Below are 26,627 nucleotides of genomic sequence, written 5' to 3' on the forward strand. Positions count from 1 at the left end.
TTGCTGAAGGATCACAATTCCTTTTTCTCTAAAATTCTCATATAGAGAATGGAGAAGGTACCGTATGGAACCAGGATGGTTTAACTGATTTAAACCAGATAAAATTGTGAAAGTAACTTTCTAATGCTGAAGAGACTATGAGAGATCCCATCCTTGCTAATCAGGATCTAATTCTTCTGGACAGTTACTTGTATTTTTATTGCTCCTTTTATTGTTAGAAGTTTCCTTCTTTTTTTGAACACATAAACACCTTCCTAAGAATGATCCTTCCTGATACCACAGGTTGCAAGCTTGCCACATGTATTACAAAGACTGTGTAAGTGAAGCTGCTGTGGGCCACATACTCATGGACCCCAGCCTTACATCTTCTGAAGCAGCTTTGTCACAAAACTGCCACAAAATCTAAATGGTAAAGAACAGCTGATTCAAGTTCAGCCAGCTGAAGAAGGATGTGATGCTGGAGGAAAAAAGAACATTCAGAATATCTGTATGTAAGGAATATTTTTTGTTTCCTTAGATTATATATCCTATGCTTACTCAAGTAGTACAGAATTTCAAGATCTCATAAGATATACAGAGAAAGGAACTGATATTTTTTTTTTACCTCAATGAGCATTGTCTTGTTTTTTTGGTTTTTTTATGTTGGACTGAATGACAATCATCAATGTGATAATCTTGCTCATACTTATACTTAGCATTAGGCAGAAAACAGGCAGGGACACAAGAATAATATGCACAGAACAAAAAGACTTAATTGCTTAAAAGAACAAGCCACCTCAACCTGTAATATTAATACATATTTTCCATTGGTTCTCCATTTACTTTCAATGCCAGTTCAAGAACCTGGCCATGATATTTAAGGCTTTGCTGAGCAGGATGCATCCAAGGATAAATCTCTGTTCACTGCACAATGAGACAGCTGTGTCCCTCTAGGCCACTCTCATGAGTGTGAAGCTCTCAGGACTAGAAATAAAATGTTCTCAGTTGATGTCTGTCATTTGATAGAAAAGACACATCACAAGAAATAAACAGGGGCTCCAGTCAGATTCTCCTATACTGAGGAAGCAATCAAAGAATAACTAAATAAGAACCCCTAGAAGTTTAAATGCAGTAAATAAAAGCAGCCACATCTATTAGTTCCAGGTTGGAAGGTCAAACCTCTCATTAACACCTCCATGGCTACATGAAACTTGCATGGTGTGGATCTGCTGGGATACACCTTGCCTCCTGCTCCTCATTCACATACCTAATTCCCACTCTTCTAACACTAATCAGGGTGCAATGAGATAAAAATTATTCCAACAGAGTTGTGGGGTCCCATCCAGCACACTGTCTGAGTAAACAGTTGAACACAAGCAAGTCTCACATTGATAGCTAAATCATTGAGGTAGTTGGCTCCCACAGGCTACAAGAAGCACCTGGAATTGTGATTAAGAGTTAAATAAGAGCTGAATCCTATGGATTTCAGCATACTGTACTTAGTAAAATTAATGCCCTGTACCTTTCTTTGTCTTTTTACAAGAAATATTACTTAATTTTTTTTCCATCCTAACATTATTTTTTTTATTATTATTTATTTTATATTTATTTTTCACATGGAAACAGTATGGATTTCATATCCCTATATGTAACACTACTGTTTTGTTGTTGTTTTTTCGTTTGTTTGTTTTTATTTGCTCGAACTCACCCTCCTTGCACACTATTCCTTGAATTATTTGGGAGAGCTCCTTTGGAATGAAACCCATTTCTGCTGGATAGAACAAATGGCAGGATTTGCTTGCAGAGTTACATGGCTGGCAGTCACCACTGAGAGTAAAGCACATAATACTAATTCTCAGCATGCATCAGGGTGGAATTTAAGCTCAGCTGAACAGAGTTGCAGGCATCCTTGTCTACCTTTGAGCTGTTCAACCTGACAGAGCAGTGTACCTTAACTTTACATTCAGACCTGTTTTGTTCTTTTCAGTAAGAAAATCCTGAATAAAGCATTGATGGCATCGCTCGTCTGAATCAGCAAGCAAGCTATTAACGGGACACGTCTGGGTCAAATATTCCACAAGTTTCAGCTGCTACTGTAACCTCTTTGTAAAACTGAAATGGAAAGAAGTTATCTTTTCCTAAAGTTCCAGATGAAGGAATATTAAATAAATATGTATTGTAATTGAATGAGAATCTGAGAAAAAAATGTTAAGCCCCTTAGATAAACTGCAAGACTCCTATTCTTGTCTGAGAACGAGTGACAATCTGTGGAGCTCAGAATGTTGATTCCTTTTCTACGGATTCTTTGGCTGAATCTGGCTTAATAAGTGTAAAACTGCCATGGCAGAAACCTGTCTATTTAGTGTAACAGCCCTGCCTGTAATTTTCATGCTGCTGGAGTTGTGCTGAGCACACCTTTGGCCCGATCCAGCTCTCATGTTGCAGACATGATTCGGAGGTCAGCATAGGCAGGATTAACAGCTGTGTGATCCTTCTTCTTAGCATAATGTTCTTTTGGGATTTTACCTTGAACCTTTATGGAAATTCTGTGAAATGGACCCTTGGTGACACAAAGAGGTGACTTTTCTGTACTGCAGGGTAAAAAAGAATGCAGGTCTCTGTGGCCAGGCTATTGAGCTCGGTTTCAGGGTCAGGGAACCCCTGACATCAGAGTGCCTTGATTTGCACAAAGCAAGAGTATGAGGGTGTTACCTGATAGGACCTGAACAATGGGTGAATGAGGATGCATTAACAAGATGCTTCTTTCATGTATAACGACCTTGTGCTTACCAGACTCAACAAGAAGCTGCAGCAATCCCCACAAAGCTATGGCAGCCTAGTCAGGAGCTACAGCAACACAAACAGATCCCACTGCAGTCCATAAAAGAGGTTTGGACATCAGGTGGAAAAGAATCTTAAGGCATTGCTTTGACAAAAAACCATAGTGAACATAGGAGTATGTAAAACCACATCTACTTCTGTCTGAGGCTACACTGAAAGAGTCTGAAAAATTAATCCTTATCAGTTAAACAGACAAAGAAGATTTGCTCAGTTGCATCAAACCATTAGTAGATATTTTTATACTCTTCTTGTTTTACTCTTCTCATAACTTTTCTTTCTAATTCTAAAATGTCCAGATTCTCTTTACTCTTATTCACTTTGGCACTTTGGATTCATTCTGGATTTAAGTTCAGGCAAAGTGACTGAATGTACTTTAAGCCTAAACAAAGATAAAAACAACTCTAAAATGGTCTGACTAATCTGCCTGTAATGTTAATTTGGAAAAGTTTTCACAGCTGCCTCACTGTAGAAAAATAAAAAAAAAAAAATTAGATTTGTGCTAGATTGAGGGAAAATGGTAATAATAATGGATGCTTGCATTCCTAAGTGGAATTTTGCAACAATAGGTTAAAGATCTCTAAAAGTATTTTTCCAAGGGTGAGGAAAGTCAAAATTACAAAAGGGTAAGGTACAAACGTAATTTAGGCATTTGGCATCCTTGTGTAACAAGGAAACAAGGGAAAAATGAAAATATCATTGTTGCCTTTGATATGTGATATTACTAGTGTACCAAGGAAAAATGGACATTGTCTGTACATGTACTTAAAAAGGTTATTCTTAGTTGCCAAAACACCCAGGAAGAGTGAGAATAAAAACCAGAAAGAGCTGAAAATAGGAAATTGGTGGCAGTCATCTGAGACAGCCAATATAAGGTGTGGGTGTTTTTTCCAGTAAAAAGGAAGCGCAACATTGAATTTTACTTGAACATTAGTTACAGGTATAACTATCAAGTCTATGTCTCATAAAAATTCATTATGAAGAGGCAGACTTGAGTCAATTGAATTACAAGCAAAAGATAAAATTCAAGATGAAAAAGAGACAGCTAAGGATCTCTCTATAATTGGTTTGGAATAAAAGTGTCTTCTTTTTTTTCTTTTCTGCCTTACTGTAGTGGTCTGAGAAAGAACTGAAAATGACACCACATTTCTGCAGCATTTCTGCATGCCTGTAGAGATGCTGTTTCTACTTTCTGAATTTTAGATGCTAAGGCTCATATACTCTTTGAGGTTGAAAATTGGTAAGACGAGGGTATATTTTAAATAGCAACCAAGGAAACGTTTGCTATGAATGGTACATATTCAAGAAGACTAGGCATTATGCAAACCAGCAGAAGAAAAAGGCTGGCAACATTTGAATTGTCTATGATAATGTTTTTTTAGATTCAAGACAAGTGACAGGTATAGAAAAGCATGTAATCTCAGATAACTTGTCAAATAGAGTGAAGTCAAAAACTGTAAAGTGAAAAAGGAAAAAAAAAGGGTAGAGTAAAACTTGATTCAGTGGGGGAATAGCAAAGAGAAACTTCAGCAAATAAAATCCTAATTGAATATGGAACATAAAAATTGGTAGCCAGACTAAAATCAAGTATTTACTTGATTCTACACCTTTTTTAAAGTCTAAAATATAAGAACTCCAGCAGCTGGTTCTGAGAGAGGAATGTGATGCAAAAGATACTTCACAAAAGTAGTAGGAAGAAAATAGCCAGTGTAACCCAGTGCAATTATAATTCCAAGACACAAATTATATAGGAATGATGAAGCACAATACAATTATAACAAATAGTCAAAGAGCTCAGGAGAGGATAAACAGTGCTTACATTGATTTTTTTTTTTTTTAACATTCAACCAGCCAGGTGGAAAATGTAACTATAAGTTACACTGTAATGCTGGCGTCTAAGCTCTCAAATGTAATGTCTACAGAAAAAGGAAAGGAAAGAAAAGGCTACAGTATCATTTAACTAAAAAAAAAAAAAAAAAAAAAAAAAAAGAAAAGAAAAAATAAAGAAAAAAAAAAGGGAACTACCTGAATATGACAAAGCTTTTTGAAAGGAAATTGAAGAGGACAACGAAAAGACTAAATCCTTACAGATAGCATGACAGGCTGCCTCAAGATACTATATTAGCACTTCAGGGAAACTGTATATCACTTATCAAAAACACTTTTAAAGGACGAAAAAATAGCCAGCATGGCAAAACAGCAGTCTAAAGAAAGCCATTAAGAGTAAAAAGATACTCTGAAAACAAAAGTCTAAATTGTGATCAAATTAGGATGAGAAAAATGCATTAAGTCCAACACATAAAATGTCATGATATTGTAGGGAAGCATGAAAAAGTTTTGAAGAATTATTTATTCATGACACAGAAATTAATGAGAATTTTTATCAGAAAAAATCAGAAAAAAATCAAAGTCTGCCAGAGGATCAGTGAGGCTAACAGAGAATCTGCATATACAGAGTGCTGAAAGAAGATAAGGTCACATACATTCACTCCTAAAAAAAATTACATTTTTATATATACATATACATATATATATATATATATAAAGTTTTGAAAAGAAGGAAGTCAGGGTGATTCCTACAATGCAGATATTTTGAGGATAGAAATGAGTCATTAAAACTGCCTGGAACTAAAAGATTAATAGGGTAAGATGAATATTAACAAATCAGCAGACCATATGGAATCCAAATATGAAATTAGAGAATTGTAACACTATCACTTAAATTAGCTTTGATACTAAACAAATGTGAGTAGTAAAATCTGAGACTGTGAAGAGCTGAAGATAGATGTCATACAATTGAATGACTACAGTAAAATGGCACATGAGATTCAGTGTCAACAAATGCAGGTAATATACATGATGGAAAACAGTAACAGCTCTCAATACACAAGCAAGGGATTCTAAAGCTGATCTCTGTATTAGTCTGGACAGTTAAATGAGGATGTCAGCTCATAATTCAAAAGAGCAGTTAGCACAAGAAGGTATCTTGGAAAAGAACAGAGATTAAACCACAAAACATTACTCTTTTAATCCACAGCTGCTGTGTTTAGACTTCTGTATTCAGATCTGCTCATGCCATGTTCAAAAAGAATATAATAGAACTGAAAAGACAAAAAAGAGCAGCAAAGATGATCAAAGTTATGAAAAGGCTTTCATAAGAGAAGAGATTAAATAGACAAAGATTTTTCAGCTCGAAGAAGACACAACAAAGGGAAATATGAAAAGATTTTTGAATCGTGATTGTCACTGAGAAGACTAATAGGAAACAATTATTTACTGTTTCTCCTAAAGCAAGAACTAGGCACTGTCAGTGAAATTATCAGGTGGCAGGTTTCAACCAAAAGCAGAATTCTTGCACAAACACCAAATCTGTAGAAATTGTTGTGCAGGAATACCCTTAATTGCTCAGGGCTATAATTGTCCTAAAGTCTTTGTGCAAAGGCTGGAGTAACAGGAAATTCCACAAGGTGACCGAGATGTGGCATTTGGGTGGATGATTGAATTACCTACAGCTGCTGTGAGTGAAGGGCATACATACAGTACTGCAGCCCTAGACTGCACCACGAGTTGGAGTCTGTTACTCCTTGTCTAACTTCCATGTCTCAACCCTTTCTAGACAGGGTTGCTTCCATATGCTTTTAAACCCCTACAGATTAATATCTTATGTACCAAAGAAAATGTTTAAATCAGTGTGGTAGTTGCTGAATCAGTGCTTGCACTGCACCTTCCCAGCAATTTTTATTACTCTTGCTTTCATATCCATTATTCTGAATGTCAGGAGCTATTTTTAAGTACAAGCTTAGTTCAGTTTAATAAAAGATATTAAATTATACGTACCAAAAAATTAAAAGAATTCCTTATGAAGAATTTAGTTTCATAAAATCAAATGCATATGTACCTACCAGAATGACTGCTTCAGACAAGCTACATTTTACAATCTACATTGGAATGGTAAGATAGAAAAAGAAAGATGAGACCTGAATTATGAGAATTCACTGAAAGTATACATATAAAAATTTAATATGGCCAATAGAAAATTTGCCTACCTTTTCAATATTTTTTCTATATGTTCAATATTATTACTAAGTTACTGTTTTAAGCTTTAAGTCCTTCCTTTTTAAAATCTTTCTATTCTTTCCAGGAACAGAATAATCAAAATATTGAATTCTTATTTTTCTCAGAGAGAAATTTTCTAATGGTGGAAAATAAAGAGCTTAGTTACCTTTCAAAAAGCTGAGGGATCTAAAGCCCAAATCAGAAAGAATATTAAGGGATTAAATCGGCCTTTATTAGCCCTATTGTCTTACCAGGCAAGGTATAGAGACAATAAAAGCTGTGTAAGGATGTAAATTGAAGAAATTTTCACCCTTTTTTCAGTAAAAAACACTTTTGCTTTCCTCTTCTGCAAAACAGGTAAGATTTAAATATTTTATGAACTATACATTTGGCTGTAAATAGTAAAATATAAATTATTGTTTTGGACCTTAAACTAAATTACATTTCCCGTAATTTCTGAAAAAGCAATCTGTAATTATGTAAAATTGTCTAATTAATATTTTCACAAGATTACATTATTTTTTAATCTTAAAATGGGAGAATTTGTTTGTTTGTTTCATACACTACTTCTCTATTTTCTCATTCTTTGTTAAAGAAGTTAAATATTGAAGAAACCAATTAAACAAATATTTTGTTGCGGGTAAAAAAACAGTAAACGGAACCATCAGAAGAAAGTACACAAATTTCCCAAAGTAAAGGGACTAATTTTATAGATAGAGAAAAATAATCCAGATAGGATGGTTACTTGGCTACTTCTTTTTATGTTAACAAAGCTGAAAGAGCAAACACTAAAGCAGAAGACAGTCATAAGTATTTGATCGGTGTACAATATAGAAGATTTACTTTCTGAGATAGTTCTGAGAGGCACTTAGGGAGTAGTTGTTATTAAGGTTAATCTGTACATGAGAAGGTGTGTAACATATTCCTGACAACAGTGTTCAATTTGCCAAAAATGCAGTTCAATCTTTGTCTGTGTGAGCCTTGCAAGAGAGCAGGCTATGTTCCCTATCAATAACACGGATGCTGAATAGCAACTTGTGAGACCAGATCTATATTGTGAAGCATTGCTGGCAAAGATATGTCATCTAGAAGTGTGAAAAAATATGACAACCCCATTTCTCACAGTTATTTGGCAGAAAACTCTGACATTCCCGTATTATATGAATATATATTTAGTTTAGTTTATCTCCTTCAGGGACACAGTGCAGAAAGGTTAGAAGGAGACCTCTTTGTGCCAGCATGTGCAACACCTCCAGCAGCTGGCTCTGGTGATGGAGTTGATAGGAGAGTGGCAGGTGTACTCATGCAGATAAACCTCACCTTGCCATCATAGTGGCACACCCTGCATTGGGTGTGATACCACGAGATAGAAATGAAGTATCTTAAAAAAATATTTGCTTAGATTTAACAGGATTGCTACTGTATGTTTATGAAATGCCAGTTGATTCTTAAATGTATTTGCTGGGGATTAACAGCTATTCCAGAATCCATTGCTATTTAATGAACATACAAGAACTGTCTTAGATGTTATAAGGAGCTAGGCTTAACAAGTTCATGAATTACTTCCACTCATCAAATGATAAAAATTTACTGAAGATTAAAATTATGTAAGGTACAGATATTTTACACTGAGATTAATCCTTAAATTAATATATGTATTCATCCCTTGGTATTTAATTAATTTAAATTAAAATAGTTCCAGCATTTTTATTTTCCAGCATAATTTATTTTGATTTTAAGAAGTCCATATAATCCAAGACCCTGCCTTTTTTTCTTGTGAGTCATTTCAGTAAAGAATTTCAGCACATATGGGTTTTTAGAAGATCTCAGATTCTAATTTTAAACCTCAATTGATTCTGGCACTACCAATTTGGCCATAGGAATCCAAACCAAAAACCAAGTAGACAAATATTTAAGCAAAGCATAAAAATAATGCACCTTACACAGTTGCCCAGTTTTGTGAGGGAAAAAAAAATCAGTTCTAATCTGCAAATACATGGAAGAGGGAACAGTAGCCATGCAAACAGAAATCAATTTCTGCCATGGAAGAGAGATTCAACACCTCTACAGCATGACTGGTGAGATGGGATGATTTGCTAAATAAATTCTCAAAACCTGAGAAGAAATTCTTCTTTCATAGGTTTAGGTGTATACAGTTATTTATATCAGTTAGTCATCTTCTACTGACAGTAAAGAGGGTGTGATTCATCTTAAACAGATCAAAAGAATCATACTCTAGAAGTACCTCACTCTCAGTAATTCTAGAGAGTTCATCAACTAATTATCTGTAAAGAATTAGGACAACTATCTCAGAGGTTGCTGAGATAGCAGGTGAAATGATAAGGACAAGGTTCCTGAGAACATGTGGCTGTTCTTTCCTTCAAGAGGGTTGAATATGTAAAGGTTTGTGAAGCTTTCTTTTCTTTTTTTTTTTTTTTTTTTTTTTTGACTAACAAAATCTTCAGGTCTTTCCAGCTTTTTGTATTTATAGAGGACTAAATATCTAGAAGAAAACCTGTGCCTTAGTTTTAAATCTACATTGGAAAACTAAAATTCAGTCTAAATGAAGATGCCATTAACTAGAATATCCTGGATTTCATTAAGATTTCAAAGAGCACTTTCAGCTGTCTTAACCTTACTATTTTCTTAATTTTTATTCTATTTTCCAGAGTATTATGTTCACACATCTAAAAGGAATATATCATCTAAGTTTTGTGATTATGCAGAAGAATTATATTACCTGACATTGGATTAAAAATACAAATTTATATTTTATAGATTTATAACAAAGCAAAACAAAAAATAGCACACTGTGTTGATACAATATGGGCAAGATGGTACAGATCTGCTGACCATAATGAACTTCTGCAAAAAAAGCAAACACCTGTCTGATATGAAATATTTCCAGTTTAGAAATATTTAAATGCAGCTAGTCTCTAGGAAGATTACATATTTTTATCACTTTTGGCAGAGAATTAAATTTAACAAAAGAATACTACCTCTAACAGTTTCTTACTTCTTAGGAAATCTGAATGTGTTTTGATTGCTTGTTTGGTTTTCTTTTCTTCTCTGTGTTACATGTAATGTTCCCTCATTCTTAACTTCTAAGTTAATATTTTTTCTTTTTCTTCCTCTAACTCTCACTCTGTCTTTCCACCCTTCTGCATAGCAGAAAAAGACACTTAATAAGTTTACAATAAATCTGAGTTTCTACAGACATCTGAATCTACGTCCTTAAAGAATTTAAAGTAATCTCTAGGTTCTAAGTAGCTATGGAGTTCTTAGGCTTTAAACACTGGCTTACTTTGAGGCTTTTAATACTGGCTTATTTTGCCATACTTATGAAGGTTACACGTCTCCTGAACTCACTGTAAAGTACTGGTGAATTAGTGTTTGGGGTAAGATTTCTCAATAACAAAAGAAAGGTAAATTCACACTAATCAGTACCTGTCCAGTCTGTGTTTGGGAGGCTCTTTTCAAGTGCCAAAATTTTAGCAGTGAATTTCTGCTATTCTCCATATAATAAGAAAAAAATGTGAGTGCTCAGAAAATAAAACATATACATTAAAAATAAAGGAATGAAAATATGCATTAATAATAAAGAATGAATAAACTGACCTAAATGTAACAGAAAAAAATATAAATATTATTGATGCTTTTGTATAAACAAAAGGTATCCATAAGAAAAATTCACAATTTTATATGTCATAGGCTTAAACACATTGTGGGATTTTATTTTCATAATCAGTATAATGAAGAAAGAAGATTTTGAGAGAAGTTTTATTTTGGAAGTCCAAACTACTTGACTTATTTGTTTATAGCCTACATGAATGTCAAAAGAATCCTTGTTTTGTTTGTTGTTGTTGAGTTTTTTTGGTTGGTTGTTTGGATTTTTTTTTGGGTGGGTTGTTTGGGTTTTTGTTTGTTTGGTTGGTTTTTTTGTTTGTTTGTTTGCTTTAAAATAATATTTATGTTCCAGTTCAGCAATGTGCCCTGGTTATCCATGTACTCTGGTACTCCTGAGAAGCAAAAGAGCAGCCACAGAACACTGGCAAGTTAAGCTGAGTTTAAAGCTTTCCTCACACCAATAGGTTCAGTGTTCAGTGTAGCTTTTCTTCTCCCTCCTGCTCTTCTCCATGTACTTCCCCTCAAAACCAAGTAATTTATATGAACTTCTCTTGCAACAACAAAATACCATAAGGATAAGGAACAGAATCTTTGCTTCAAGTCAAAATATCAATGTTGAAAAGAAATATGACCTGTTAAAACTAATCAGAGACATGAAATGCAGGAATATTACATAAAGTGTGGGAATATTCATATTCAGCAGCACACACAGATCCAATATACAATTCCCAGGGCCATGAAGATTACAGATGTGCTGCAAGAGTCTCTCCACAGGGTCAGAACAGACACAGTTCTCTTTCTGTTTTCTTTTTATGTTTGATTTGGACCTTGAAAGGTTGTTTGGGCTCTGTAGCTGCCTAGAGATCTTGTCAATGTGCAACCTAAACTGCACTTTTTATGTAAGAACTACATTCATTTGTTCAAATAAAAATTGGGTCAGATAGTACTATACATTATTAAATAGATATTTTAAAACTATATTGATAAAGTACTGCTTTTCAATTATATACTCTATTTTAATCTGACAGCTTTTGCCTCTGAATTATTATTCTTTTCAAAACAACTTTTATGGTGAAAATCGAGTGTTTTGTGTAAACAGATTTGTGAATTGTTCTCATAATTGCAGCTTTAATACAAGCAAGCAAAAATGTTGTAAAATGTGTAAAATATTGCAAAGCATTAGTTTTTCTATAATGTTAGGGTATAGATTTATATAGATTACAAAATTAAGTTTTCAGGTTAGTCTTATTTTTGTACTTATTGGTATGTATGTGGACATATATAGACATGCACACTACATATACATACACAATATTAATAATATTGCAATAATAAGAATAAGAATATATAATAAAACTATGATTTTTATATGTAATTACATTAATTCCCACTATTTTATATTTTTTAAAATGTATTAAAAAACTGGAAGAATAGGGTTCCAAATCTTAAAAATATCTATACTTGTCTTAAATAAAAGAGTATTATCTGTGCCACAGTGTGACTTGGTTATACTGGGCATATGCTCTTCTCCATTTCCCACTGCAGAGGGGAGCAGATGGAATTAAATATAGCTTGGCACGAAGCACAGGGGCAGCCATGGAGCACTGTTTTTTAGTACCATGCAGGCATTACCAGGTTTATATACATCAGAGATGAAACACAAAAAAGGGCATGTCACCTTCAGGAAAGGGTAGTAGTCAGGGAACATCTGTTATACATGCAGTGTTCCCTGTAGAAAGAACTGAAACATGATGAAATATGCATCAAAAGTTCCCTATGCACTGAGGTACATTAAGTCCCTTTCAAACCATATGAAGCCCACTTGGGGAAGGGAGGTTATCTGAGTGCAGCAGCTGGAATAGGAGAAAGCAGCAGCAGGGAATGGAAACCAGCTGTTCTGCCATTCTGGAGATCAGATTGGGCAGTAGGTGCACCGAGGCTGATGCATGGCATCTTGTATCACTGAAGTAAAGAGACTAGACAAAGTTTCACTAAATCCCATTAGTTAATCGTTCTGCAGCTCTGTCTCTGAGCCAAGACCATGTTAAATGCTGCATATTATTGTTGGGAAGCACTACATAATCCCCATTCCTTGCAATTCTCTAACATGGTGAATTCTTCTTCAAGATGAAGAAGGTGTTCACAAGGAGAGGCTGAGGAATGGATAAGAACAAATATTCTCTTCCAGTATGTTTTACTCAGGATTAAACAGTGCGATAAATCCCCATAATTAATTTTGGCACCATAGAAAGCAGGACTAGAGTGGATCCTCTGGTCCTAGGTAGTTTAAAATAAATCTAGATTATCACTGACAAATGTGTATTTAACCTGCTTTAAAAATCTCCAGTAAAGGGTATTCTTTAATTTATGGGGGTAGCCTGCTTCAGTGCCTACACATCTTTATAGTAAAGTTCTTTCTCAAATATAAGTTAAATACTTCTCCCAGATAATTAAACAAACAAGCAAAAAAACAAACTAAGAAAACAAACAAACAAAACAAACAAAACAAACAAAAAAAAAAAAAAAAAAAAAAAAAAAAGAAAGCAAGCACCATCCTATTTATAACAACTTTCTCTACAGAAAAACCTTTATTATACTTCACCCCAGTCCTTGTTTGTTGAAACCCACACAGATTCTAAACAAACACTTTTTTCAAACTTCACCTATAGGCGATGTTTCACAAACCTCAATTTTATGCTGTTATTACACCTCTTTTTTGATTTTGAATTCTTCCAGACCTATCTCTAAAATAAGCCCACAGACTGTGTGCTGTGGATGTATCACTAATTAGACCATACTGCATCTCTGGCCCAAATTAAATTAAACCATGTTTTCTCCACGGCATAGGAGAAAAGTAGTATGTAAATAGAAAAAGGGCCATGAAAAGGACAGTCTCTATTAATGTTCACAGACTTTAGGAGATGCTATTTGTTCCACAAGAACAAAATACAATTAGTAGTATTCCAGCAAAACCATTGCTGAATGGAATAATTAACTCCTGTCTCTTATTTAAGACACTTCTCTTTTGTCTTCTCCAGCTGGACATAGAACTATTGATAAATACAGTACAAAAATACAATAATTAGATTTTCAACTAATATGTATCAGCTTCATGGTAACTCCATCTCTACAACATTGCTTCTTTTTGGTAAAAAGAATGTGTTTGCACTATGCAATGGGATTTTGTTAAATCTTGTCCACTATTGCTGTTTATCATATCAGTATTTTCTGCTGACTTAATAAGAGGAGATACATAAATCATAAAATTATGATTTAAAATGAGGAAGAGAGAAGATGTATTTATTTTAATTGTCTTCTCTATATAACTGAATAAACACACATACACTCATATATATGTTTGATTTTTTTAAAACTCTAATTCTGTGTAAGTTTAGTTAAAATGAACCTTTTGAGGATGTAAAGGTAAATATGCCATTTAAGGATGTTTCCAGACACAGGAAGAGTCAGGGGTAGTCCTGTTACAATCATTTCCTTGATATTAAGTATTCATCCAGTATATGAATATATGCCTTAAAATATTCATTAAGAAAAGTAAGCACAAGTAGAGAACATCCATTTATCACCCAGGAAAATGCATAAAGCCTGATACTATGAAAACTCTCCATTTTCTGATTTCCTTGTTTCAAAAGTTGTTGATCTTTCTATGCCCCCACTTTTCTTTCAATTTATAAAAAGAATTTGAAAAGAAGAAATGTTAGCTGAAGATAATGATTTTGACATAGAAGGACCTCATCTTACTGAGAACTGCAAATCCTTCTCTTGCTCTTCTGGTGGGAATAAAGTAAAAAGATAACTTATGGATTCTAAGCCTTCCAAGAACAAACTGCAGTACAATAACTGTGCTCAGCCCCAGGAAAGGCAGTGTCAAAACAGAAAGCACAGAAAGGATGTAATGAGATTTCCACTAGTGACGGGAGGGATATTCTGCTTTGTTGCCTCTGAAGTAAAGCAGAAAGAGATGAGCACCAACAGCTACAGCACCCAAATATTAGAATCTCAGATATGAGACTTATGCTAATAGACTTGTGATCTTGAAGTGCATGGTATGAATTAATTTGCAAATAAGCTCATCAAAGAAAACTCTTCTGAAATTTGTAAATACTTTTATCAGTGCAGTCATGAACTTTTTCCAATGTTAGTAAGGGCATATCTAAATTGATTCAACAGCAAAGCATCCAATGAAAACAAAACAGGTCAAAAATACATATATTGTTCAGCCACTGAAGTAATTTTAAATTATAAAATAAGTAGAAATACTGTGGAGGAGAAATTAAATTACCTAAAAATGCAGCATGACACACCAAATGGTGCATGGATTAAGTTGTGATGAATGGCTGCAATCCCTCTGAGTCACAGTGACATGTTTGTGTTTACTGATGGAGAAAGTTCCTTCTATATGTTTTGAAAGTCACTTATAGAAATTTGCCCCCCCAGTCTTTGGCTAAATACATTAATTTTGGGGTATGCTTTTCACAAAATTTTACAGCTACTAGATATATGATGGCAATAATCTGCCAGGTGCTGAAACGTGCACCTGATTAAAAACCCAGTTTGGCAGAACATGCCAGCTGAAATGCAGGATAATGGGCAATAACAGGCAGCAATAATAGGCTGAGGCAATCTGATGCAAACTGTATTCACTGTCACTTCAGCTGCTAGAATGTTTGCACCACTTTTCTATTCTGTATCAACAGAGGCAGAGAAGTCCTGAGGCATTAAGTAAGTCTATTCCTTTTCCATTAGGATGCCACTTCACTTCCTTTTCTGAATTTTCTGTTCTTTTAGAACAAACATCTGCTTCCTCAAACTTCTCCTTCTTTATCTGGATAGCATTTCTTGAAAAACAATGCTGCTTGTGTACTTGTGAGAAGAGCACACTATGGTGAAGCTGTGCCTGGGAGCCCTCCCATCTGTATCAAGGAAGCACCAAACAGACTGGACTCTGCTTTGAAGCCATCACACAGCTTCAATTACAAATCTGGATTTGGTATAAAAATAGCTGAAATCTAAAAGATGAACTTAAATGGACTGGTATACTAGAAGACTGTCTAAAATCAGAACCTAAACCATGAAAGATATTCAGAATAATCCTCTCAGTGAACAAAAGTTGGCAGATACGAGATTTTTCTCTTCATTTTGTCTAAATTCATTGTATCATTTTCTGTAGACATTATATAGAAAAGGATATGTCATATATTACTAGGTATTAACATGAGAAAAGCTGACAGTCATCTGTACAGCAAAGACAATTGACCTGTATTTTTCTCTCTCATTCATTCACTTTGGTTAGAAGGCAGAATATAATTTTGATTGTCAAAAAAAGGGAACTATTGAACATGTGCACAGTCTAGCTCAGACCAGGTAAAAAAATCTTGCAAAAGTGTTACCTAGATAATCTTTAAAAGTTTGAGATCAAGACATCAGAACATTTGAAAGTTTTATGTTTCCTCCAACTAAAAGTGAAATATATAAATTTAAAAGTTTAATCCCAGTCGAAGTTTCAATATCACCATTCACAAGGACTTATAAGGAGCATGAGACAAATAATAATGCTGCTAATTCTCATACATTTAGAAGTACTGTTTCACTGAGCAAAGTACCCACAGCACACACACAAAAAAAAGGAAAGAAGTAATGTCAGTGGCTCCAATGTCATATTGAACTTGCTCAACACACCAGAGAAAGTAACAAAGAATGATATTATTCTTCTTCATAAAACTCTGCACTTCTACCTGCATTTTTACTTTTAACGTCTCATTATTAGAATAAGGCCAAAATCAAATATCTCCAGCTTGTTGATAACAAATCTGATCAATCAGAAATAGTTACAGAATAGATACTGTGGGAGTCCAGGGTTTTTCCCTGGCTCCTTTGGGAGTGCAAAAACCCCCCTGGCAGACCCCTCAGAGACCCCTGAGTGCTGCCCAGGAGCTGCAGGGGCTGGATTTGGCTCCTTGGGAGAACCTGCCCACATTGAGAGAAGAGACACAGAAAATAATGATGAGTAGAGTGTAAATTAGATTATTAGAATGTAGTATAAGTAGTTTTTTAGATTGTTTATATTAAAGGCCATGTGGCCAAGATGGAGGACCCTGGGTGTGGTAGGCTTCTTCCTCCTTCTTCTTCATGTCATCCATGCTGAAGTTGCACCCTGGGAACCACAGATTGGATGGGAAAGAACTGGACATTGCAAAGAGGTTACATGGCATTGGGGAAAATTTGTAAATATTGTATACGTAGTTTAGGGTATAAAGACCTTGGCTCAGCCCTCTCAGGAGACTTTTTGCTATGGTCGACCTGCAGAGCGGACCTGTGCCGGGCTGCCAGAAACTTTTTTAAGATAAGACAAATAAACAGCCCCAAAACAACTCAAGGTCGTCTCGAGCTGCTTTCTTGTCGGCACCTCCGAGAGAACCAGACTTTTTACCACCTCCATGCCCTCTCTGGGGAGGTCTCAAGCCTGAAGAGACCCTCAGAGATGGGACAGATACATTTTCTTTTATCTATGATAGTCCTCATCTAGGATCATACATGTGCTTGCAAAGAACACAAACCTAAAAAAAAAAATAAAAAGAAAAAGAGAAAAATCTAGAAAAGAACAAACAGAAGCAGAAATCCTGATACTCAAAACCTCATTTTGTGAGGGCTTCACCTAAAAATTTCCAGAATTTACAGTTCTAGAAACAGATTCTACTACTGAGACATACCAAGAAAAGAGAACCTCAATACAATTAATTTGCTCTTATAGCTTTCCTCGAAAACAATCCATCAGATGGAATTGTAAAATGGTAAAATGGATACTGTGTGCAAGTAAACAGCAAGTTAGCATCTTACCTGACCATGTTAGAAATGAGTTAGAAAGGATTATAGTGCTGGACATAAAGATTCTTAAGTGGTGTCAGAGCAAGAAGTGCAGTCTGACAGTTATTCTGAGCACAGATAGAATGCAATAGATGTTCTGTCCTGGGGGAGAAAACCTATGGGAAGAAGCATTTTTGAACAAAAGATTTCACAGGTTCTGTCAGTTCCTGGAAACTCCCTGCCTCCACCCGTTTCTCAGAAGAGGCCATCACCAGTTTTGCAAACTTTGAAAAGAAATATTTCTCCACAATCTTCTTTTTTTTATAATCTCATTAAGCTGGTGTATTCATAAAAGAACTCATCATCCCCAATGGCATGGAAAGCATTGGTGATGATGTCAGACAGCAGAAATGTGCTTGATGAACTTTCTGCACTTATCAGTCTAGACTGATTCTAACTCAGTTAAACAGAATGGATTTTAATTATCCAACAGACTCTAGCAAGATTATGGCAAGAAAATTAATGGATGGTCCAAAAAAATCTTGGTAAAAAATTTTTGTAATTTCTGCTCTGCTGCAGATGGATAATTCAGGATACTTTATGTCTAGGATCAGTCTTGTTTAGAAATGGAGACTACAAATGAACAAGTTACTACAGACTTGTTATGTGAACATGTTCAGTGGGCAAACAGAAGGGGTAACAAACAGTGTTCACACAGAGTGTCTAGAACTGATACAATTTTTATTCCTAAGACTTACATGCAGAAATGCATCAATTGTGATGCAAACACATTTTTGTTGTAATGAAAAAAGAGCTATTATATTTTCAAATTGCACTTAGTATCACTTTTTTGGTGCAGATACATTAAATTCCTTCTATACTTGTAAAAATACAAGCTAGACTAAAATGATACTGTTTTATAGAGAAGCCAAATGGTTTCTTGGTCCTTCAAGGGTCCATGCTGAATAGTTTCATTTTACCCTTCCTCCAAGCAGTTGCCTCTGTTTTTCCTTGATTCTCAGGATCCACACTATTGTTAATGAGCCAACAGCATATACAGAAATGGGTCTTCTATGGGATGCAGGTGTGAATGGCAAGAAACTGTGTTGAAAGAAAGGTGCAACACACAGTGAAAAAGCAAAAGCTCAACAAAGCTAGTGAATTTGGAGACATTTAATCCCTTGAAGTTTTATGACAAAGACATGAAAGTGTAGATTTACACTAAAACAAGAAAATATAGACAGAAAAAAAATTAGAACAAAAGAAAAAAAAAAAACATCAAAACTAAAAATTCCTGGGAAAATCTAACCATGACAATAATTTATGAGTACCTACAGAAAAGTCTAGAACTTGGCATTTTTTACTGATTATAAGGTAAGCATATGCAGAATTCTCTGAGAAAAGTATTAAATTAAATTCTTGCTGTTTTACTGCTCCCTTGTAGATATTATTGTTTATGTTTTATGGGTTATGATATAATTTTCAGCTTTAGATACCTTTTAAAGAAATACTGATTACTGCTGTTATTCTTAAACCATGCCAAAAAAACAATTACTCTGTTATTTAAATGCAAAAATGTGAATATTACATGCTGCAGCTTCAATTGAAATAAACAGGCAATTTGACAGATGTGTTCAAAACTATTAATTCTTATAAGACTTCTAAACAGGGTGATCTCAGACCATCCAAACTAGTGATAGGGTTTAAAATATCAGCAACAGAAGTGAAAAAAAAAAAAGACAGATAAACAAAACAAACTTATCCAAAACCATTCTATTAAAGGAGCAGCAGGCATATGGAACAAGCTGTTTAGTAAGACAGCTGATTAAGACAGCATAAGTAAGCTTAAGAGACAGCTAGATATTCTTGTGCAGAAAGTGGCTTGGATATCACAGCAAGAGAGTATAAGGCTGAGATAACTAAAGTGGCTCGTGCTTACTGAAACACAAGACTTACTGTCATGAAATTTTTACAGTTGGGATTTTTTTTCTGTTTTCCTTTCATTAAGGCCATTCTATAAGCATTTCATTAATTATGAAATTAATTATATCTAATTTGCACTGTCTTTCTCATTTGTGAAAATGTTTAAAATCACTACCAGACAAAATTTGGATATAGTTTCCTTTAAATTAGCTATTTCAATAGCAAACTGACAGGCTCTATCATTCACTGTTGTCATTAATTTAATGAGAATCATGAAGTAAGCTTGATTACTTCCCATTTCATACTGAAATCAGAAAACAACTTGTCTACAAATTTTTTTTTTCTTAAAATTTCCTACTTCTTTGTTACTGAGAATTGCTGTAGTGTTACCAACACATTTTTTATCTCAGCATGGTCTTCTTATTTTTAACTATCTGGGCTAGAGTTGCTCAAAACTGTAGTCAAACTACTGATGCAACTAGAGTTCTTATTACTGCCATGGGCAGAATTGGACATATGACAATAGTGTTTGGGATTATGAGAAGAATATGTCAAACTTAAACTTAACTCATTTTTAAATTGGGATTCTCATATCAAGAGTCTGACTTCAAAGTTAATCCAGATAATTTTCCAATTATTTCGTAAGATTTAATTATTATTGTTTATCTAATAGAAGAAGCTAAAATATTTTAAATATTTTTAAAAATGAATAATCAAGCCTAGAACTTGGCTATGAAATAGTGAATTCCCTTCCCTGCATACAACCCAGAATGATGACAGAACCACAACTTCTGATATTGCTCCAGGCATTGCTGGAGACAATTGTTTCTAGCAAGGTTTCCAACTCCTTTTCCCAGAAAACAATTTTTCTCTAAAGAAAAATTCAATTCTTTTTCTATCCTAATCACATGTATCGTATTTCTTACCCTCCTTCAACTTGGCTTATGACTTGAGAAAGCAATTTTATTTATCTTCCTTCAAAGGAGAAATATTACATTGGGCTAAGAACCCTAATCATACTAAGCTCAATGACAAGTAATCATTGATTTCATTGGGAACACCATATAGCACCACATTTGTTACTGCAATGACCTGAAATCCCATAAGATGATCAATGCAGTTTCAGTTCTCATAATATGACAATTATTTTATTATACCACACTAGAGATGGAAGAGTTCATTCAAGCAAACAAATTTATATCATTACTATTTGTAATTATATTTGGGGGAGCAAAAAACATTAAAAAAAAAAAAGGAAAAAATAGTTTATCTCTCTATCCCCATTATTTTATTTTCCTCAGTAAAGAAATTCACATAAAGAGCTGCTGCTAGTAGTTCAGTGGCTGACAATACTTAACGTTGACAATTCAATATATGTTTGATGAGAACATGAGGAATTCATCTGAGCAATTAGAATACATTTTCTTGATGAATAGGGCAGTTCACCTAGGCATAATAACAAACATAAATCTGCATATCACTCTATGCATTATGATGAAAATAAACAATGGGAATAGTTGGTTTAATTTACTTACTAGATTGCATATATTTTGACCAGAATTTGGTTTGATGATGCTGGACAAACTGCAGTATTATGAACACTCACCAGATAGTTCTTTCCTAAAAAAGTACTTTTTTAGACATACATTTTTCATCTGAGATAGTTTCCTAGTGTAGCATTAAAAATTTTAAAGCTCTTTCATTTCTATACCTAATGGACAGAAATCCAGAATTTTTGTCTTTGTGTCACACAAAACTGAGAGAATAAGACACATGCTCAAATAGCTTTAGAAAAAAAATCCTGCACTGCATCTTTATACAGATCAATGTCCAATTAAAAGCAGAGAGTTGCTGTGGCAAAAGGTCAGGAAAAAATAATCTTTCCAGCATTTATTACTTGGAAAATAAGGTTTCATATGAGGTCAACCTCCAAATGTATACAGAATAAATTATACTGCAGCATTCTAAATATTCTGCTCTGTAAAAATTATACTGCATTCTCAACATAATCACAAAAATGAAGTTGAACGTGCATTTCCTGATGACTGTACTAGAGATCACACTAAGCTAAGAGGCGAAAAACCCAGGTCAAATTAATCAACAATTAATAAAAACCTTATAATATATTTCTGCTTAATTAGAAATATAACTTCTTATTAAGGCTGACTGATTTAATAATTTCCTAACTATCTTTAAGACTGAAACACCCTCCCCACAACAAAGTAAAATAATGGAAAACATACAAAGCATTTAAAAATCATTCAGTGATGCACTTCTTTATTGCTTAGAGCATAGAAGCAAAACATAAAGGCAGAGATTGCTGGAGTGCTTTGTCTGTCTTATTCTCTAAAAAAAAAGAAATTTATCTTTTGAAATAAAAGACCTCCTAATTAGATAAAACTCATCTGGAAAAAAATGAATTGGAACACAGTCTGAGGAAATAAATATGCTTGTTTGTTAGAATAAATGTTGGCAGAATATGTTGTTATTGTCCTGAATAAGTAATTTTTGCTGTTTCACAGACAGTCTTAATCTTTGCTACCTTTCACGGGACGTAGATGAAAGTACACTGAAAATAAGATTGTATTAGTATTTGACACTTCTCACAGTAATCTTAATTGTGAAATCAACATTACAAACAGGAAAATGTATCTGTGAAATGAAAACATCTGATGCATTTTTCCTCTTGTCTTTTATGCGAAGCATTTTCTTTTCCTCTTCTCCAAACTACATGAGGAATGTAAATGACTGGTGTTCTTTTATCTGTTGCAGTCACGTCTAGTTTGAATTTCCAAATCATGCTTTGACAGAAGGATTGTATATAATATATCACTTGCAATGTCAGTGGAGAGAGAGCATATTCTAATCATTTTCAAAAGTACTAATGTCTCTCTTTTTTCCTTTTTTTTTTTTTATCTGCTTTGGATACTTGTGGTTTCATATCATGTTTATTCTGCAAGATACTGTGTTCTTTGCTCTGGGCTAGTGACAAAAATTACTGTTTTCTCTGATAATATTATCAGTGGGCTATTTCTTCCTGATAACCCACAGCTGCAATACTAATAAGTTGATAATAACATTTTAAACTTTACAGTTTTGTAGGCATTGTAGGCTTCACTCACCTTGTTCAAGTGGCTGGCTTTTAGTTGAAGTAGTTTTCATCTTGAGTGCCTCCCTAACAGACATGTCACAGCAGGAGCCTTTGTTAGTGTCTTGGTCACTGTCAGCCTGATCACTGTCCCCATGCCCGCTGTCCCTCAAGCTGGCTCTTTCTGGATCCTTGAACGTGGAGCTACTGAAATACATATTGAAAAAAAAAAAAAAAGGAGAGAGAGAGAGAGTGTTGTATTTACTTGTTCTAAGTTGAATTGTACTCTCTGGCAAAGCAATTTTGACAAGAATGCAAATGGGGAAGCCAAGAAAGTTATTTAATAGGCCTTACCTTTGAACAAACTGCTGCCTGCTGCCCATGTAATTGGGCTCTGCGGGAAAATTGTCTGTCTGTGAAAGAGAAGGAAAAAAATACGTATAGTTGTACACTGGACAAATCTCCTGCAGAGCAACAAGATTTCCTAGAGGAGAAATGATTAATAATTCAAAAATTCCCTTAATCTTCAGATTTGTACATTTTAATTAAATTGGAAAATGCTGGCATGTAATTATGTGCTCAGAACAATTAAATGATTCCGGTCCACAAATTACCTGCTAAAGTAAACAATGAGGCTCCAATAAGTGGCATTCTCTGTTAGTAACCTGACAGATGACACTGTTTATGTTTTTTCATTAGATAGATATTAAGACTGATGGTTATTGAAAATGAGAGAAAAAATTACTCTTGCATATTAAAAAAGTGAATTATTCAATAATACTAATTTTTAATCATAATTACATCATCTACTGGGATTCTGAAGCACTTACGGCTGCATTACAGTTTTGTATACTGCTATATTACACTTGAATTGAAAAAATAAACAAAAAATCAAGAAAATTTATGGCTGATTAACTGTGAGGTTTCTCAGATGCTACTGGAAAAATGCAAGTATGAAAATATTTGGATTTTCTCTCTTTGATTTTCATCAGTATTAATAGCTATGGCAGAATAATGAGAACCACACATGCAAACAAGAACATTAAATGATCTGTTGGCAAGTAGTTTTCGAAAGAAGATACTTTCATTAAGTCTGTCATGTATATTTTTAGCAGCGTGAGCCGAGTTACTGTAGAAGCAGAAGTATTAAAAGGATCCAGACCAACATGGAGTCCTGCCAAAGGGAACTGAACTCCCCTTGTATCATTAGCTCAAGTTCTTTGGGAGAAAGAGAGACTGCATCATTCAGAAAACTCCGCATACTGTACATTCACGCACGTCACTTCTTCTTGCAGCTGACCTAGCGACAGAGCTTCTACTGTTTTCTGCATCACTTCACATCGCACCGCTCCGCTCTCGCGGCATCCAGCAGACCAGCGTCCGCAACACGGAGCTGAGGGCCCCAGCTTTAATGCCACTCAGAAACTGCCTACACCAGGGCCTGGGATCTCAGACATCTGAGTTTCCTTGCCACTCTTCCCCACACTGTTTTTTCATCTTTGTTCTGTTTTTATCAGTTGGAGGAGAAATATTTGCTACTTCTTGTGTGTTTGGGATATTCGAGCTTGGAGAAGAGGCAAAAAGTTTTATCCAAAATTTAAGTCACTGCTGTTTGCACCAGAAATTGGGCAGACACCTGTTGCTCCCAAGGGACTTGTGAAATGGATGTGCCTGTATACCACGGGTGTCTTTTGTGCTTTAGAGAAGGGATGGAAAATACAGAACCATCTTCTATTCAGCATGTATGTCAATGTACACTGTACTTTCTTCTAGCTTCTAAATCCTTTAGTTCAAAAAACAAGATTATAACACATATTATCTTCACATCATCCTAGATTTAGTACATGCCATTAGAATTAAAGTTCATCTTCACATTTAGTATGTAGCAAGATAGAAAAACAAATACTGAAAACAGGAAAAAAAAAAAAAAAAGGTGTATTTCAGCATTCTTATGTGTATCTCTCAAATGCAGGACATCATATTTTGGAACATGATATAATTCTGCTGTTTCTTTTCTTCTCACAAGTTTTAAGCTAGTATCTCTCTTTTGTGCAGCAAACCTACCTGATATATATACACTCATATACAATCATTATGGCACTTACAGAACCCAGAACTTATCAGCCTCAATAAACCTTCACAGCTGCAGAACTCATGTCTCTTTTCTGTGTCTAATATCTCAAATACAGATATCCAGGAAAACTGACCTTATGCTTTTACTTACATAAGACATCTGTCTCCTCCTAAACACAGCTGCTACCATAATCAACATTTCAATTTTTCATGACATTGGCAGTCAAAATGCCTGCTATAAACTGCCTTTTCATCAATTCTCTGCCATTAAAAGAGTCAGACTTTTGCCCTGAAAATAATTATAACACCTTTTTGACGATGCTAAGAACTTAACTGTAAACTGGACAACTGCAAGAACCAGTCATACTTTTTGTCTCAGCTTTTTCATAGCAAAAAAAGAATTTCACATATCCTGGATGAGCCAATATGCAGATTTTAAAACAGAAGATATGACCACATCTTCGCTGCTGATAAATTCTGTATTTATTGTAATCATTAAAGACCTTAAACTAGATAATAATTTACCAATTGCCTTCCTACTGTATTTTGCTGCAATACAATGAATTAGGTGCCATGTTACAGCAAGTTCATTATTGCAAAAGAATAAATATAAGTACTTGATGGTCATATATAGACACAGAGCTCAGAGTTGAATACTGTTGTTTCTGCACTAAAAGCATTAGCCTTCTATGAATTATGAAGGTGTGATGCTTGTGTTGAACTCTGAGATACAGGCAGCAAAGGGAGAACTGTTTAATGGATGAAAATATCTATTAGAAATTGTGATAATTAAATAAGAATTCAATTTTAAGGCTTGGCAGTTTGGAGGAATCTTAGAAATGCAAACATCTGCTTCACAATGGATGAAAGAGACAAATGTCTAACACATCTAATTCCCTTTTTTTTAATTTTTTTTTTTTTTAATCCCAGTTGAAGTGAGAGGTCATATACTTAAAAGTTTTACACTTTAACACTTATGGAAGTGATATTACATATTCCAGCTTATGCATTAATCATACTTCTTTACATTGCATAGCTGTAACTCTAAGGAATTAATACTACTTTAAAAATCTAAAAAAACCTCTTGTTCTTCTTTGGATATACAGCCCTTTCTAGGACAACAAAATCACCAAAACTCCGGACTACCAGTTTTAACTTAGGTTACATTTCAACTGCAGAAATCCACCTAAAATCTAGTCAGCTACTCTAGCTAACCAGCCAAGACCCCTCAATGTGCCTTCAAGAAATACAAAATATCCCATTCAGTCATCTAGAGTTAGGTACATGATACTCCTGGGGACTATTATTGGCATAGGGGAATCTTGACAACCAGCAAGACATCCAGTGCAGTAGCTAAAGCTAAGTCAGATGCATCATGTAAGAAGTGAATTGCCTGGAATTGAAGTCTCTCAATAAAAAACAAAAATTTTTCAAATGCCAGCATCATAAAATTCCTGAAAAATAAAAACAAAAACAAAAACACACTCCACCCTCATTTTCGTTCTCCCTCCAAAAAAATCCCCAGGAACAATCTGTCTCTAAAAGTCACCAGAGTTAAGCAGTAAAGAAATGTTTTCTATCTCTGTGATTCAAGACTGAGGGCTGGAGTATCAATTAGGTCACCAGCAGCTACTACAGCACAGGCTCTCCAGCAGCAGGACAAATGTTATCTATAAGTAAAACAAAAACAGAAATGTCCACTGCTACCAGAAAATTAACGTCTACAATGTCAACCTAACTGTCCAAAGCCACCTTCGAGAAGTGGCCCTGTTTCTATGGCTCACTTTCACAGATTAGTGGAGCCAGCATATTTCCAATGTGAGTATACTGTTAAACCATTAAAGAGATATTCTTTTTTGACTGTTGTTACAACAGACCTTCAAAAATACTTTCTTCTGCCTATCTGTTCTAATATGTGAGTCTAGATCAAATACGGAAATTTAGGAACACTGTCATTAGTGTAATGTTGCAGAAAAATGTCTGATGATTTCTGTACACGCATTTGATACAGCTTTCTCAGAAGTTGAAGCTCATTAAAAAAAGCCATTTTAAAAGAGGTCAGAATGCATAGGAACCTTTCAAAGACTGCAAAAAAAAAAAAAAAAAAAAAAAAAAGCTACTTCCTTTCAGAAAATATCATTTAGTTTGATTTTATTACCTTTTACTTCAGTGAATTGAGAAGAAAAATAAAAGAAGCAAATTAAACCTGTGCAAAATATAC

The 26,627-nt window shown here is 34.5% G+C and overlaps 1 protein-coding gene across 1 annotated transcript in view; it reads right to left on the reverse strand.

The window, feature by feature from the left end:
- Positions 1–26,627, reverse strand: part of PCDH17 (protocadherin 17) — an 86,947-nt gene that overhangs the window by 34,469 nt on the left and 25,851 nt on the right. Inside the window, 2 exon segments of the mRNA XM_079310373.1 lie at positions 22,368–22,540; positions 22,688–22,746. Coding sequence (XP_079166499.1) covers positions 22,368–22,540; positions 22,688–22,746 — 232 coding nt within the window.

The sequence above is a fragment of the Erithacus rubecula genome (assembly GCF_903797595.1).
Source record: "Erithacus rubecula genome assembly, chromosome: 1".
In the NCBI taxonomy this organism is placed as follows: Eukaryota; Metazoa; Chordata; class Aves; order Passeriformes; family Muscicapidae; genus Erithacus; species Erithacus rubecula.